The sequence below is a fragment of the Leopardus geoffroyi genome, chromosome B3 (assembly GCF_018350155.1).
Source record: "Leopardus geoffroyi isolate Oge1 chromosome B3, O.geoffroyi_Oge1_pat1.0, whole genome shotgun sequence".
Classification (NCBI taxonomy): Eukaryota; Metazoa; Chordata; class Mammalia; order Carnivora; family Felidae; genus Leopardus; species Leopardus geoffroyi.
In genome coordinates, this window is record NC_059337.1 from 103,983,341 (window position 1) to 103,998,445 (window position 15,105).

Sequence of the window (15,105 nt, forward strand, 5' to 3'; positions counted from 1 at the left end):
ACCCTAGGCAGTGACCATGTTTTAGAGCTAACACTTAAGCAACAGATCTCCAAGAATTAATTTTGAGACTGACTTCATTCCTTTTGAAGAATGGTTTGAAATGGGCCTCATGCTGGAATCAATTTTTCAAGTGTATTTGAAAATGGGTAAGAATATCTTCTCATAGTAGATGAGTCTCCATTAGTAAAAGACACATTGTGTGGTTTCCATAATAGTGGCATCGCATTTTCTCCAGCAAAATTGCCGGTAGGGAGAAGAAAGTTCTTTGAGATGGTGTATAGAGTCGTTTCTTTTCTAAAAAGTGGAGACTGCTAGAGCTATTTTAGAACTCAGAAAGCAGTTGGAAAATCCTTATTAGTTAATGGAAGAATTTACTTTAATTATAGGAAAAAGAATACATTTCTCAGAGATGGCTTCAACATTTTTGAACCACATAATATAGAAAACAAGGAAGCCTTTTAAGGGAGATCACCTCTCTTGTTCTTGTTTCCTTTTTTATGATTGGATCTCCAGAAAATTATTTGAATTAATTTTGTTTTCAATTAGGAAATCACAGGAGGCCATGTGTACAATGCTGACAGAAGTTCAAAAACCCATTTCTGATGACTTCTTACCAAACCAATCATAGGATACAAATTGGTTTATGATATCGATACACCATACCAATATTACAAATACAGAAGAATTACTTGCTCTGATCCTAAGCCAAATATAAAATTGGTAACCCAGTGTTACAATTGGAAAACATCTTGGAACTATTTAACCCTTGGGGTGCCTGGGTGGCTCAGTGATTAAGCATCAGACTTCAGTTCAGGTCATGATCTCGCAGTTTGTGAGTTCAAGCCCCACGTTGAGCTCTGTGCTGCCGGCTCAGACCTGGAGTCTGCTTTGGATTCTGTGTCTCCCTCTCTCTCTGTCCCTCCCCTGCTCACATTCTGCCTCTCTCTCTCTCAAAAATAAACAAACGTTAAAAAAGAAATTTAAAAAAAGAACTGTTTAACTCTTTTCTTGTGGTACCTTTTCTCCCAAATTTAAAATGAGAAGACAAAGTAATTTTAAAATCTGACTCCAGCCCTTAAAACTATTCAGTGCGTTATCAGGTGTGTCTTACAAATAATGTTTTGTTTGGAACTAACCAAGTTTGTTTTTTACCAACAATAAGTTAGATTGTCTTTTACAGTTCTCAAGTAACAAGTATGAGGACCCAACTCTCATTCAACATTCAAGCCCTTGCAGTTTGGGCAAATATATCTTTAGCAAGAAAGTGAGTAATGTAATTTTTCCCTGTTCTCTTCCCCATATTCACTAATTCCATTCATATTTTAATATGTCATTGTAGAACATTGCAAGTATTATTTTATATTAAATATAAATGACTCTGACACTTCTGTTACAGCAAATTTGTATTGCTTTCTTGCTAGTTTTTTTTTTTTTCCTGATTATAAATTAATGATTTTGGAAGATTGAGCATTCATTACATTACAATCTAAGTAAGCAAGTCATTTGATGTCTTAAACTTCTGGTTTGATCCCGTACTCTGCCCATAGCTACTTACTGTTGCATTGCAAAAGAAGTAAGCCATAATTTGAATTCCTCTGAAGAAAAAAGTAACCTCTGATGATAAAAGAAAACCTGAAAAATGCAACACTCCCTTAATTTTTTGTTCATTTACTTTCTAGTCTAAGTGTTTTATGTAAATTTATACATGTACGTACATTTGTAGTTGTGTTTCCTTGGCACTTAACATTATATTGTGAACATTTTCCCATATCATAAAAACACTTAAAATCATTTAAACGTCTGTGTAAAACTCCATTCTGTGACCTAGGAGAATTAACTTTTAACTATTTGAGACTTTGCAGATTGCTTCCACTCTTTCTGCTACAAGTAATATTAAAGCATTTTTATGGATTAACCTTTATCCACATTTCTGGTTTTTCTTAAAGATTTACACTTACATGTCAAATTGCTAGGTCAATGAGTGTGATTATTTTTAAGGCTCTTCATATATATTATCAAAGTATCTTTTCTTGAAGATTATAATAACACATGCTTTCACAGTATTACGTCCTCACCAATATTGAGATTTGTCATTGCAAAATCTTCTTATTTTGATGCATGACATTATTCCTTTGTTTTGCGTATGTTTAATTGCATCTCCGATTTAACAAGATTAATAATCTGTATTTCTTCTTCAAATCTTAACTTTCTATCTGTTGCTGTATAGTTCCAAGTGAAGTTGTCTGTGATATGTATTACAATGTGTAGTGAATGACTATGTTTTGGCTATATGTTCCCACTCAGATTTCTTTCAACTGAGATCTTTCTTTGTCCCTAGTTAAAAATGGAAAGTTTTATGGATCTAATTTTTTTTTCCCGTAGTTTAAACCTATGTGATATTGTCATTAATATTCATGCACATAAATAATTTTGGACATATTTAAATTTTTTTATAGGGACAGACAGAACCCATCATCAGTATGGCTTTTTACTGGAATGTTTTGCATTTATTCATTGTTCTTCGCTTGGAGGGCGAATTTAGATATTTCAAAACCACTTTTCATGGGTGTGGTAAGTTTGACTTGGATATGGCCCTTTGACCCAAAAGGTGATTAGGAATGTACAATCTTGTCTTCACGAATCTTGTAGAAGAGCGACTTATCTTAGAATAGTTAAAATTGTGTGTAATTTATTATAGATCAAAAATTATTAGCGTATTCTCTTTGTAGTAGAAATTATAAATGTAGATAGCTCTTCTCTAATGGCGGAAACCAATGCAGTGTATGTGTGTGTTCGAGAGGCCTAATAAATAATACCCTATTTGATCATCTGAGTTCTGAATCAACTGAGAAATGAGATAAACCAGGGTGAATCACCTTTATCACTGATCACTCTGAGATTGGAGAGTGTGGTTTATGTCTGTGGGCAAGGGGGCTTCCTCATAGCACATCCTGGAATGGACAGACCCACCCACTAGTCACAGGCAGTGCTGTCCAGGGCAAGACCCTCCCCACCCCACACCCACCCCACTGGCGCCACAGGGACAGAGTCTGCCCCTGGACAGGTGCATCCTGTAGGCAGATCACTTCCAAGAGAAAGAGGAAAGGGGAGGGCTCTGCGGACCCACCCTCAGCTCCCAGACTCCCCCCACCCCCCGTCAGCTCAGTGCCTGCACCCCTCGGGAAAGAAGTGAGGGGTGTTACATTGGTGGAGCTTCCCCACGTGGGAGGAGACATCAGGAGCAAAGCAAAAGCATTTCTCCACCCCCTCCACCTTACAAGTGGCAGGAGTTCAAGGCGCAGGCCACGGGATTGAAAAGAGCGTGTGGATCCAAAAAGGGAGATTCGTGTGTCAAATGGGAAAGGGGAAATATTTGAAAATTGAAAGCTAGAGGGACGTGGAGTCGGATTGGGGAAAGTCAGTTAACAAGACCTGCGTGACAGCAATAGGCACACGCGGTGTATTTTTTAAGTCGACAGGTGCCTGGTTGGTTGCATAAAGCAGCCAGCCAGACGTGCTGCTCTTGTGTCTCTTGCACAGGTAGAAAGATTCTGGATGCAGAGCAACGCTGTGGTGGCCGTGCTCGCCGGCGTCGGCTTGGCCGCGCTAGTTTCTGAGAGCAACCGAGTGCTGAACACCAGTGGGCTTCAGTGTCTGGAGTGGCTTTCAGCAACGCTTTTTATAATGTACCAAATATATTCTAATTTCAGGTAACACATGCTTAATTTTATGAAAAGTCTCACCCAAACAAGAGACGTTTGGATGTTTAGATCCTTGGACTTTGTTGCACCTGTAACCTCCACTGGTTTTCAGAGTGAGACGGCTTGGTCTGGATGCGGTGCTTCTGCCTGAACAGAATCTCAGCCTGACTGATGCGTAGTTTCAGGGCGTTGCCAGCAAGGCTTTGGGTGGCACATATCCACCAGTTGTATATTTTCCCCCAAGGAGCCCTAGAGAGACTTGGTAGGATCTGGAGGATGCGTCCGTGATGTGTCCATGATCTAAAATACCACTTGAGGGCGCCTGGGTGGCTCAGTCGGTTGAGCGTCCGACTTCAGCTCAGGTCACGATCTCGCGGTCCGTGGGTTCAAGCCCCGCGTCGAGCTCTGGGCTGATGGCTCAGAGCCTGGAGCCTGCTTCCGATTCTGTGTCTCCCTCTCTCTCTGCCCCTCCCCCGTTCATGCTCTGTCTCTCTCTGTCTCAAAAATAAATAAACGTTAAAAAAAATTTTTTTTTTTTTAAATACCACTTGGATGGAGAGTAAAGGCATTTGGGCCTTTTTGTATGCCCTGAAATAATTCCCTTTATCCTTCAAAGATTTCATCTTTTGAGTAACACCTGGCCCTTTTCTAGTTCACTCCATAGCAGTGAATATTAATTATTTTGAAATCATTGAAGTTCTAAAAGTTTCTTCATTCTTATGCATTAGTATTATATGTACTTTTAAAAATCTGTTTGATAACCATGCCAATGAAAACCTCAGTTTAACATAAGAGACGTCCACGTTTTAGATGATAGTTCATTTATTTCCATCAGTGTTGAGTAAACGTTACAGAGGTGGAAAGAGTCCACTGGAGTTTCATGATAGTGAGATTTGATTGGTATTGAAAAAAGTTTTTTTATTAATGTTTATTTATTTCTGAGAGAGAGACAGAGACAGAGCATGAGCTGGGGAGGCCTGAGAGAGAGGGAGACACAGAATCTGAAGCAGGCTCCAGGCTCTGAGCTGTCTGCACAGAGCCTGACATGGGGCTCAAACCCACGAACCACGAAATCATGACCTAAGCTGAAGTCGGACGCTTAACCGACTGAGCCACCCAGGTGCACTGATTGGTATTTTAAAAGGTTAAATTTCTGGGGCACCTGGTGGCTCAGGTACAACTCTTGATTTCGGCTCAGGTTGTGAGATCGAGCCCTGCGTGGGACTCTGTGCTGGGGGGGCGGTGCCTGCATAAGATTCTTTCTCCCTCTCCCTCTGCTACTCATGTGCCTGCTCTCTCATAAATACATACATACATATATACATGCATATATACTTAAAGCCTTAAAAAAATAATGATTAAAAGGTTAAATGTCTCCTTTCAACTTAACTTTAAAAACTGATGTTCTTTATAATACCAGGGTAGAGCCAGTGTTGGGAAGGCTGCTTCACAGGAGGTCTGGTGGGAAGGGGACGTGTGTCCCAGGCACAACTCCATAGCTAGCTTAACAAGGGTCTGCAAAGCCCACATGTTTCCCACGTTTGTTTTATCCCAAACTCCTCCTGACTCGGGTCTTTAGGGCAATCCAGGTTCGACATCAGGGATGCTTGTACAAGGCTGGGTTATTTTGTTTTGATTCTTGTATTTGTCCCAGGGGAATGGAATAGATAGCAACTTCATTAGGTGGCAAAATGTGAGGCATCACCCTGCAAAGTAGGGAATCCTAGCAGGAAGCAGTTGCAGCAGTTTCAAAGGCAAGGGTTAATATTTTGTTCCTAGCAGTGTTCATTTGCTTTGTGACGCTAGCCCAGTGATTCAACTTTAGACTGTGTGTCTCCAAACCATTAAATGTAACAGACCTGATAATAACAGGCAGGACATTGCTTGTTCCGTGTTTTGATACGTTTACTCTCTTGTAGTCTATTTCTTTTTTCATGGGAAGCTCTCAGAATTCATGCCAGTTTTCTTTGAAGTTAGAAAGTCCACTCCGTCACTGAAAAGAGTTGTACCGCTGTTGTTGGCAATAGCAAAAAATGCCTGAAGAGAAGTAAACAACTCAACCAGCTGTTCCTTCCCTTCCTTCTTGTTGGTGTCATTCCCTAATGAGTTAGTTCTCAGTCTAGAAAGGAGAGAAGAGACTATGGTGCGGGGGAAGTGGTGAAAAGGATCAACCTTGCATGCAAGAGAGTCAGACCAATGTCATACGAAGTTATGCCAGAAATTGGTAGATTTCCTTTTAATTTCTGAAAAGTCCTTTGGTCTAAATGAAGTCGACATGACATTACCTTGAATTACAAGTGCAATCAGAAGACTTACTTCTTTTTAGTGAAATTGGGTGTGTTTTTAGGGGGGAAAAAGGACTTATTTCTAAGCACTAACCGATTCCCTTTTTATAGAAATGATAAATTCCAGAAGTAAAGCAGTCCACTGATTTTTGTTTAATTGCACAATCAGTTTTCTTTCAGATGATAGTGTTCTTTTTTCAAATATATTTATCTTCTTAAAAGATGTAAATTAGAATACTTTGAAACACTACATGTAGAGTGCGTGATGGGAAAAGAATGGTGCAGAAAATAAATTCAGTCTTGTTCAAACTGTAGCCGTATGTTGCTATTTTAATGTTTCTTTATTCTTTTGTTTAGCATTTGTGACCAAAGGACCAACTATGTTATTGATAAATTTGCAAAGAACCTTCTAGCCTCTATGCCTCATGATGCAATTATCTTACTCAGAGGAGATTTGCCAGGGAATTCTCTCCGTTACATGCATTATTGTGAGGGACTGAGGCCAGATATTTCACTAGTGGATCAGGAAGTAAGTATGTGAAAAATATACTTAGAATATAGTAACAGTAATCGCTTTAAAGCAAATTTTTTTGGGGGGCACCTGGGTGGCTCAGTCAGTTAAGGTTCCGACTTCAGCTCAGGTCACAATCTCGCGGTTGGTGAGTTCGAGCCCCGCGTCGGGCTCTGGGCTGATGGCTCAGAGCCTGGAGCCTGCTTCCGATTCTGTGTCTCCCTCTCTCTCTGCCCCTCCCCCGTTCATGTTCTGTCTCTCTCTGTCCCAAAAATAAATAAACGTTAAAAAAAAATTTTTTTTTTAAAAAAACAAGTATTTTTTGAACTATTTTTTAACAGTGGATGGGTACAGTTTTCATGAAAACTCTTAGATAGAATATACATCATGTTCTTTTGTTTATTTTAACTAATGTATAAGCCATATGAATTGGTTCCTTCTCATCTAAACAGAATGTTTGGGGGCGCCTGGGTGGCTCAGTCGGTTAAGTGTCCAACTTTGGCTCAGGTCATGATCTTACCGCTTGTGAGTTTGAGCCCCACGTTGGGCTCTGTGCTGATGGCTCAGAGCCTGGAGCCTGCTTTGGATTCTGTCTCCCTCTCTCTCTGCCCATTTCCTGCTCACACTCTGTCTCTGTCTCTCTCTCTCTCAAAAGTAAATAAATATTTTAAAAAACTTTTCTAAACTGAATGTTTTAAGAATTAATGTTTTTCATGGTAGAATCAAATAATATATTTGGCCAACACAGCCATTCAAATTAACACTGCCCACTGGTCCAGAGATTAAAATATTTTAGGTTGAATATAAAATAACTTATACTGCAGGTAAGTAAACATTTCATTCTAAGTAGAAATTACTAACCCCAATTCTGCTATAGAATTTTGAGTAAACTTTGTTGGTCTTGTGACAAAAATACGTTTGGAGAGGACTTGTGAAAATTTCCATGTCTATTAAAACAATCTTCCGGAACTGAAGAAATATATTTAAACTATAAGTTTTCTAATTTAAACCATAAATACCTAAAAGGGAACAAATCTATCTCTGGTGTTTTTAGAGCAGTCATCAGGGAAAGAGAATTCCTAATCTTTATACTAATCTTAATACTATGATTAGTTTGAGCAAATTAGTAGGCACAATACTTAATAAATTTTGTTGAATTAATGAATAATTGGAATTTTTTGGAGAAAACTGGATAAACAGATTTGCAAATATGGGGAAACTTGCAAATTACACATTTTTTGTAAGCAGTTTGCTTTTATATCAGGTACACAAATTGATTAATTTGATCTTCAACCTAGCTTCTGACAAAAGCGAGGTTATTAGTTGATAATGTGATATCCCACCATGATTTTAAAATACTGTTTAGGACGGCAGTCACTATCGTTGAAAAGCATGGATTTCAAAGTTAATTAGACCTAAATTCAAGTCCTCATTCTGTCACTTCCAGGATGTGTGACATGGGGCTAATGATTTTTCCTCTCAGAGCTTCTGTCTCCTGATCTATAAAATGGAAATGATCATCATTTAAGTTAGGATGCTTTTGAATGCAAGAAACAAAATACCTAAGAGTAGCTTAAACTATAGAGTGTTTAATCTCCCGTGAGAAGTAGTCTGAAGATAGGAGGTTTTAGGATGGATAATACAAGCAGTTCAAGTGATGTCAGTGTTCCAGGCCCACTTTTCTACATCCATCTTGAACTGATGAACGTCCAGTTCCAAGCATCACATCCTAAAAGGAAGCAAAGTGCCTCTCCTCCTGTCTCCTCCCCTCCTCTTTCTCTCTCTCTCTCCCCCGTCCCCTGCCCCCCGCCAACCTCCTATCTCTCTTCCCCTCTCTGTTGAGAGTAACATGTGCCCCAGAAGCCCCTAGCAGACCACCCCGAGGCCCCCCCTCTAATCAGTATTGGGTCATATGCTAATTCCTAAACTCCTTGCTGGCAAAAGGGAAAGACTAGACCCAAGCATGGAGCTGCCCTGGACTACCAGGTCAAAGTCAGGATTGTGTCAGTGAGGAAGAAGAGGGTATTAGCTGTTGAGTAGGCACCCAGCAGTGTCTAATGTGATTACTATGCAATAAGGTTACTATGAGAATTAAATGAGAAATATTAAGGTTGTAGCATATAGAAGGTGTTGAATTAATGTTAATATCCCTAAGAACTGAAACTATTGGGTCATAAGATCTAATTCATAAGTATGTTTGAGTATTTACAATGTACACCTAGATTAAAATTAATTTGTCATCTCTAGTTAAATTACTTATATAAAGCAAGTAACACATAAGCATAATTGCTCAAAACGTGATATCTAAACTATAACAAAGCTTTGAAGGTGTAAATGGGAGTCTTTTCTTTAAAAAAAAAAAAAAGTAAATCTGTACATATGAAAGTATAGATAAGGATATACTAAGTATAGAATTAAGAAATAATGATTTTTCCTGATATTGATGACTTTTTTTAATCAAAAGACCATGTGAGAATATACAATTTGGACATACTGATGCATTCAGATAATTTTTCTCTTTGAGGTCTAGATTGTCATACGTTGAGCTTCTCAAGGGCAGGGATTTTATCTTCTTCATTGTAGGTGGGCAGTACTTGTTTCTGGAGTAAATGGATGAACAAAAGAGTCGAGTAATGACACATCTCTGTATCTTGCCCAGGTTGTCTAGCCTGGCCACCAAAGACCTTCCAACTTCAGCAAACATAATCTGAGAACCATTCAATGCCAGGCACTGTGCTAGGTGCAGAGGCACAAAGATGAAAACATACAGTCCCTTCCCTCGAGAAGCTCAGTCTAGTGAGTAGTGTAAGAGCTGTGACAGAGGTAGGTACAAGGTGCTGTAGGAGCCTATCATTCTGCAGTGGAACGTGGGGAGGGCATCATGAATGAAGTGATACTTAAGCTTGGTCTGAAAGTTGGGCACACGTTCTCTAGGTGTGAGACGGGGGAAGGTCATTCTGGCCAGTGCGTCTGTCAAGTGCATGCAGGTAAGATCAAACTAAGTGCTTAGGTTACCAATAGTAGGTGCAACTTAAGAAATGAAATCCAAGGTTAAAGTCATTTAGAGGAGTAGTCAGTGGCGAATACCTCGGTTGTGCTTGTTCATATTTTTCAATCATGTTAATATTTAATGAGTATAATATCCACATTTTAGAACTGTTTCATTGTACTTGGTCAACTTGATTCTTTTTTAAGAAGTTTATCAAAAACGTGACATCATTTATTATTTTTCTGATAGATGATGACTTATGAGTGGTATTTACCCAAGATGGCAAAGCACTTACCAGGTGTCAGCTTTCCTGGAAACCGGTGGAATCCTGTGGAAGGAGTGTTACCTAGTGGAATGGTCACATTTAATCTTTATCATTTTCTTGAAATAAATAAACAGTAAGCATTCTTTTCATATAATAGCTTTTCTAAAATCTTAAGCTTTTCTAAAATTGTTTATGTAGCAGCTGTGCCTCATCCAAAAGACCAATTTTCTACACCTATTTCCCTGTCACCGGTGAGATTATCTTTGTAATTAAATTGAATATCTGTGCATAAATGAGGCCAGGCAGAAATAAATGTTATTGTTCTGGGTAAAGGAAAAATAAGGACAGATTAACAAGAATAGCAAATAAGATCTTAGTATAATTCAGAGAAATTGGAGATGTGCCTGTCTACTTGAAATCGTTGCAGGTGGATCTCAAGCAATTACAGTTCCCCCCGATCAACACCATGGCCCCCTTTTAAGTGTAAAGCAAATTTTTTCCAGGAATAATCACTGTATAAAAATAGCTTAAGGATTTTTCTAATAAAGGATAAGGCATTTTTGTAAATAAGAAAAACACCTACAGTTATGCTGGCTGAGATAACATATGAGAACTGTGAATTCTAGACTTAAGAACGTAAAATTATTCATAGTTAAGGTCAAGAATAAATAACTCCTTCAGTGGTAGAGTGTTGAACATTTTTCCTATCCATGAAATGCTTGAGATTGTCCAGAGTGTGAAGAAGAAAACGTATTTCATAATTTCTATTCTCTTACAAAGGGGATTTAAGAAATTCTTTCTAAATTCCCAAGTTAAATTATCCCTTACTAAGAATTTGATAACATGGTACTTTTGGTGTTCAGAACCTGAAGTTTACTGTGGCTAATGAAGTGATAAGTAATGAGTATAAATGTTCTGTGAGAGTAATTTTAATTGTTCTATTTTTGAATAAGATATTAAGAGCCATTAACATCCCTAAATGGACATTTTTTTTTGGTTAATTTTATTTAATTCAACCCCACAAACATTATTGAATCTACTATGCTCCAGCCTATGTTAGGCCTTGGCAATAAAGTGAGACTCAGTTCCAAGTTTAAGTAGACCACAATCTTGTCGTATATACACATAGATATGAGTATAACTGCCTATAATATAATGGGGTAAGCTCTCTACTATGCTAGCTGAGCTTTGTGAAGTGTGAGACCCAGTCAATGTTCAATATGTGTTTACTGAGGATGATTTAACTGGGAGCATGGGTGAAGAAGCAATTAATTCTGCCTGGAGGCATTCATTCAGCATTTATTTAATAAAGAATTGACTGTCCAAAATGACCCAACAACTATATAAGCTACAGATGCATGGGCATGACCCCTGCTGTTGCAGTCTTTTGGAGAGGGTTTCAGGTGGTGCTGTAAATATGAAGCAGATAAATTACATTGTCATCTGGTAAGCATGGAAGTGTCAGTATGGACAAAATGTTGGAGATTTAAAGACTAAGTAGGAATTTGCCAAGTGGGTAGGAGAAGGCCGATTCAAGGGAAGTACATGTGCAAAGTCATGGGAAGGGCCTGCTGAGCCCTGGGGAAACTGGGAGTGGTCCAGTAAGCTTGGAGCACGGGCTTAAAGGGCTAGGTGAAGAGATGAGTGGGGAGGCACGGGGAGGCCCAGATTGTGAAAGGCATTACCCCATTGGCCATTGGCATGAATGAGGCATGTCCCTGTTACAGAAATACTCTATGCTCCATGTGGAAATTCTAAAAAATACAGGCAAATAAATATAAAGAAGATCAATACTATCTGTCTTTAAGATATCCACTGATAACATCTTGGTAAGCTTTTCGGAATTTCATTCATTTTTAACATCAATTATTTACTCTACAAACACATATACACTCTCAGACTCCTACAGTACTAGCTGAGATAATACTTAGTTTTCTGTTCAGTTTTTTCACCTAATACTGTATCATAAGCATTTCCCCATTTACTCAGAAAAATGCTTTTATTACCATCATTTCTTGACTGTTTAATATTCTCATGTAGATGCATGATAACAAATATTCTATTTTTGGACATTTTTGTGAAGTCTAGAAGACTTTGACTATTATAATATAGCGTGGTGATAAACTTTCTGGCCCATAAATTTTTGTTAATATTTTTGATTAACCAAGGCCTCAAGATAAATATTGCTTATTGGTATCAGTTTTTAAAATAAAATTTTGGGGGCGTCTGGATGGCTCAGTCAGTTGAGCATCCGACTTCGGCTCAGGTCATGATCTCGCAGACTGTGACTTCGACCCCGCGTTGGGCTCTGTGCTGACAGCTCAGAGCCTGGAGCCTGCTTCGGATTCTGTGTCTCCCTGTCTCTCTCTGCCCCTCCCCTGCTCATGCTCTGTCTCTCTCTCTCTCTGTCAAAAATAAATAAACATTAAACAAAATTTTTAAATAAAATTTTTAGTTTATTGTTAGCCTTGTTCATTATAGAATAGAATAGAATCCGACGTGGGGCTCGAACTTGCAAACTGTGAGGTCATGACCTGAGCCAAAGTCGGACGCCCAACTGACTGAGTCACCCAAGCACCCCAAGAAAAAAATTTTTTAACTAGAAAAAATATGGTTCTATTACACATATACAAATAAATCAAAAATTTTACAAAGTTGAAAGCATAATGTGGAAGAATCCTGTCTTTCCATTGAATATCATAAAACCATTTTTTAATGTTTTTACAAACTATTCTTAGTAGGTACATGTACTATATTTTAATAATAAGAGGGGAAAGGAACTATGAGTAGATAGTTAATAGAATATCTTAATGTTTAACTATCATAAAATTATATACTACAACAAATGACTTTGTGTATATAGTTTTCTTTGGAGGGGATAGAAGTTTGAATTCTTAGAATAGATTCTCAGAAGTGAAATTACTAAGTCAAAGTACATGAACAATTGTAAGGCACTTGATAGAGATTTTTTCCCCCAAAGCATTGAGCCATCAGCATCACACGAAAGCTTTCTAAATGGGCACTTTTTAAAAGGAACAAAGCTAATATTATTGAACACTTACTATTTTATTTTTAAGATGCAGTGATATTTTTTTATGTATAGTTCTATGAATTTTAACACATGTACACATTTATATAACTCCCACAACAATTAGGATACAGAACAGATCCATGTGGGATACATGGATAACCCCCACAACAATCAGGATAGAGAACAGTTCCTTTTCATTGCTGAGTAGTATTCCATTCTATAGATGTTCCTGTTTGTTTATCAGTTCACCTGTTGAAGGACATTTGGGTTGTCAGGTTGGGGACTGAACTGCTGTAAACATTCATGTACAGGTTTGTGTGTGAACATGAGTGGGATGATTGGATTGTTTGTTTTCTTAGCTATTGAGTTTTAAGAATTCTTTCTGTATGGTAGGTACAAATCTTCAGCAAATATGTGATTCATAAATTTTGTAGCTTGACTTTTATTCTTTTTTGAAGTGGCTTTTGCAGATAAATTTTTTATTTTGATGACATCCAATTATCATTTTTTTTCTTTTATGGATCATACTCTTTGGTGTCGTATGCAAGAACTCTTTGCCCAGTGGCAGGTCACAAAGATTTTCGCGTGTTTTCTTCTAGGAGTTTAATAGTTTTATCTTTTACATTTCATATCAGTGATCCACTTTGAGTTACTTTTTGTAAGGGGGCAAGGGATTAAGACAAGGTTCTTGGGGATTCTTTGTTGTTGTTTTGTTTTTGTGTATAAATGTCAAGTTGTCCTAATATTTGTTGAAAACATCCTTTCTTCATTAAATGGCATTTTCATCTTTGTATCTACAAAAGAAAAAACTCTTCTGGGTTTTTGATTGGGTTTTAATTTGAGTAGTGTTTTCATGTTATATCATTTTTATTCTTTTGTTCTTAACCACCCATATCATAGTTAAAGTGGGTTTCTTGTAGACAGCATATGTCTGGGTCTTGTTTTATTTTCCATTCTGACAATGTCTATCTTTTCATTGGTGTATTTAGACCATTTGCATTTCATGAAAATATTGACATATTTAGACGTATGTCTACCATTTCATTATTTGCTCTCAGTTTGTTCCCTCTGTTTCTCAGTCTACTGCTTCCCTTTTCCTGTCATATTTTGGAAATTTTGATTTTTTTAGTATTCCATTTTAAATTATTGAGTTGTTTGCTATGTCTCTTGGTAAAATTTTTTTTAACAGTTGATCTTGAGAATCACAGTATACATACTTAACTTTTCACAGTCTACTTAGGATTAATATTTTGCTACTTCGAGTGGCATATAGAAAACTTACTGCCATATGAGTCCCTTTAACCTCCTCACTTTTGTGTTATCATATATATTAATTATACCAGATACTTGATAATTTTTGTTTTCATCTGTCATACATATATTTTTTAATTTAAGAGAAAAAATAATTTAAGGTATTTATCTAGATATTTATCATATCCGTTGCCCTTCTTTTGATCCCAGGATATCATCCTCATTGTTCTCTGTGTGAAATGTGTTGTTTTTCTGTGGCTGCCTTCAAGATTGTGTCTTTGGTTTTTAGCAGTTTGGTTATGGTGTATCTGAGCATGGATTTCTTTAAGTCTAACCTGTTTGGTGTTCGCGGAGCTGCTTAAATCTGTAAGATTGTGTCTTTCACAAAATTTGGGAGATTTTTTGACATTATTTCTTTAAATACTTTTTCTGCTTCACATTTTTTCTCTTCTCCACCTGGGATTCTGATGACATGAACATTAGACCTTTTGGCACTGTCCCACAGGTGCATGAGACTGTACTTTTTTTTTTCTCAGTCTTTTTCCTTGTGGTTTAAATCGTCTCATTTCTCTTGATCTGTCACCATTCAGTTTACTGTCTGCTTCTCTCTCTCTCTTCCTCCCTCTCTCTCTCTCTCTCTCTCCAGACTTACATTAAGCCCATCTAATGAATTTTTAATTTCCATCATATTTTTCAGGTCTGTAATTTCTACTTGGTTCCTTTTTATATCTTCTGTTTCTTTGTTGAGATTTTTCTATTTTTCTATTCATTTCAAGAGTATTTGCCTTTACTTCTTGGGGCATTGTTATAATAGATATTTTAAAGTCTTTGGCAATTCTAACATCTGTACCATTTTGGAATTCACATCTATTGATTATATTTTCCCTTGTGAATTGAGATTTTCCTGCTTCTTTATAAGCCAAATCATTTTTGGATTATATCCTGGACATTTTGGATATTTGGGCCTTATTTAAATCCTAACGAGAATGTTGATTTGTTTGTTTGTTGGTGTAGCAGGCTGTCAGCCAGGTAAATCTCAGGCTGCAAATTCTGACCTGCCTTCTGTGTCCTG

At 37.5% G+C, this 15,105-nt stretch overlaps 1 protein-coding gene across 9 annotated transcripts in view; it reads left to right on the plus strand.

Annotated features, from left to right (window-relative positions):
* Positions 1-15,105, plus strand: part of TMEM260 (transmembrane protein 260) — an 88,864-nt gene that overhangs the window by 39,579 nt on the left and 34,180 nt on the right. For all 9 annotated transcript variants that reach the window (XR_006705028.1, XM_045451061.1, XM_045451062.1 and 6 more), the window contains 5 exons: positions 1,181-1,264; positions 2,457-2,571; positions 3,541-3,710; positions 6,344-6,515; positions 9,736-9,884. Coding sequence is in view for 8 of the 9 variants with exons in the window: in XM_045451061.1 (XP_045307017.1) it covers positions 1,181-1,264; positions 2,457-2,571; positions 3,541-3,710; positions 6,344-6,515; positions 9,736-9,884 (690 nt within the window). In the remaining variant the exon portion in view is untranslated. The remainder of the gene's footprint in view (positions 1-1,180; positions 1,265-2,456; positions 2,572-3,540; positions 3,711-6,343; positions 6,516-9,735; positions 9,885-15,105) is intronic.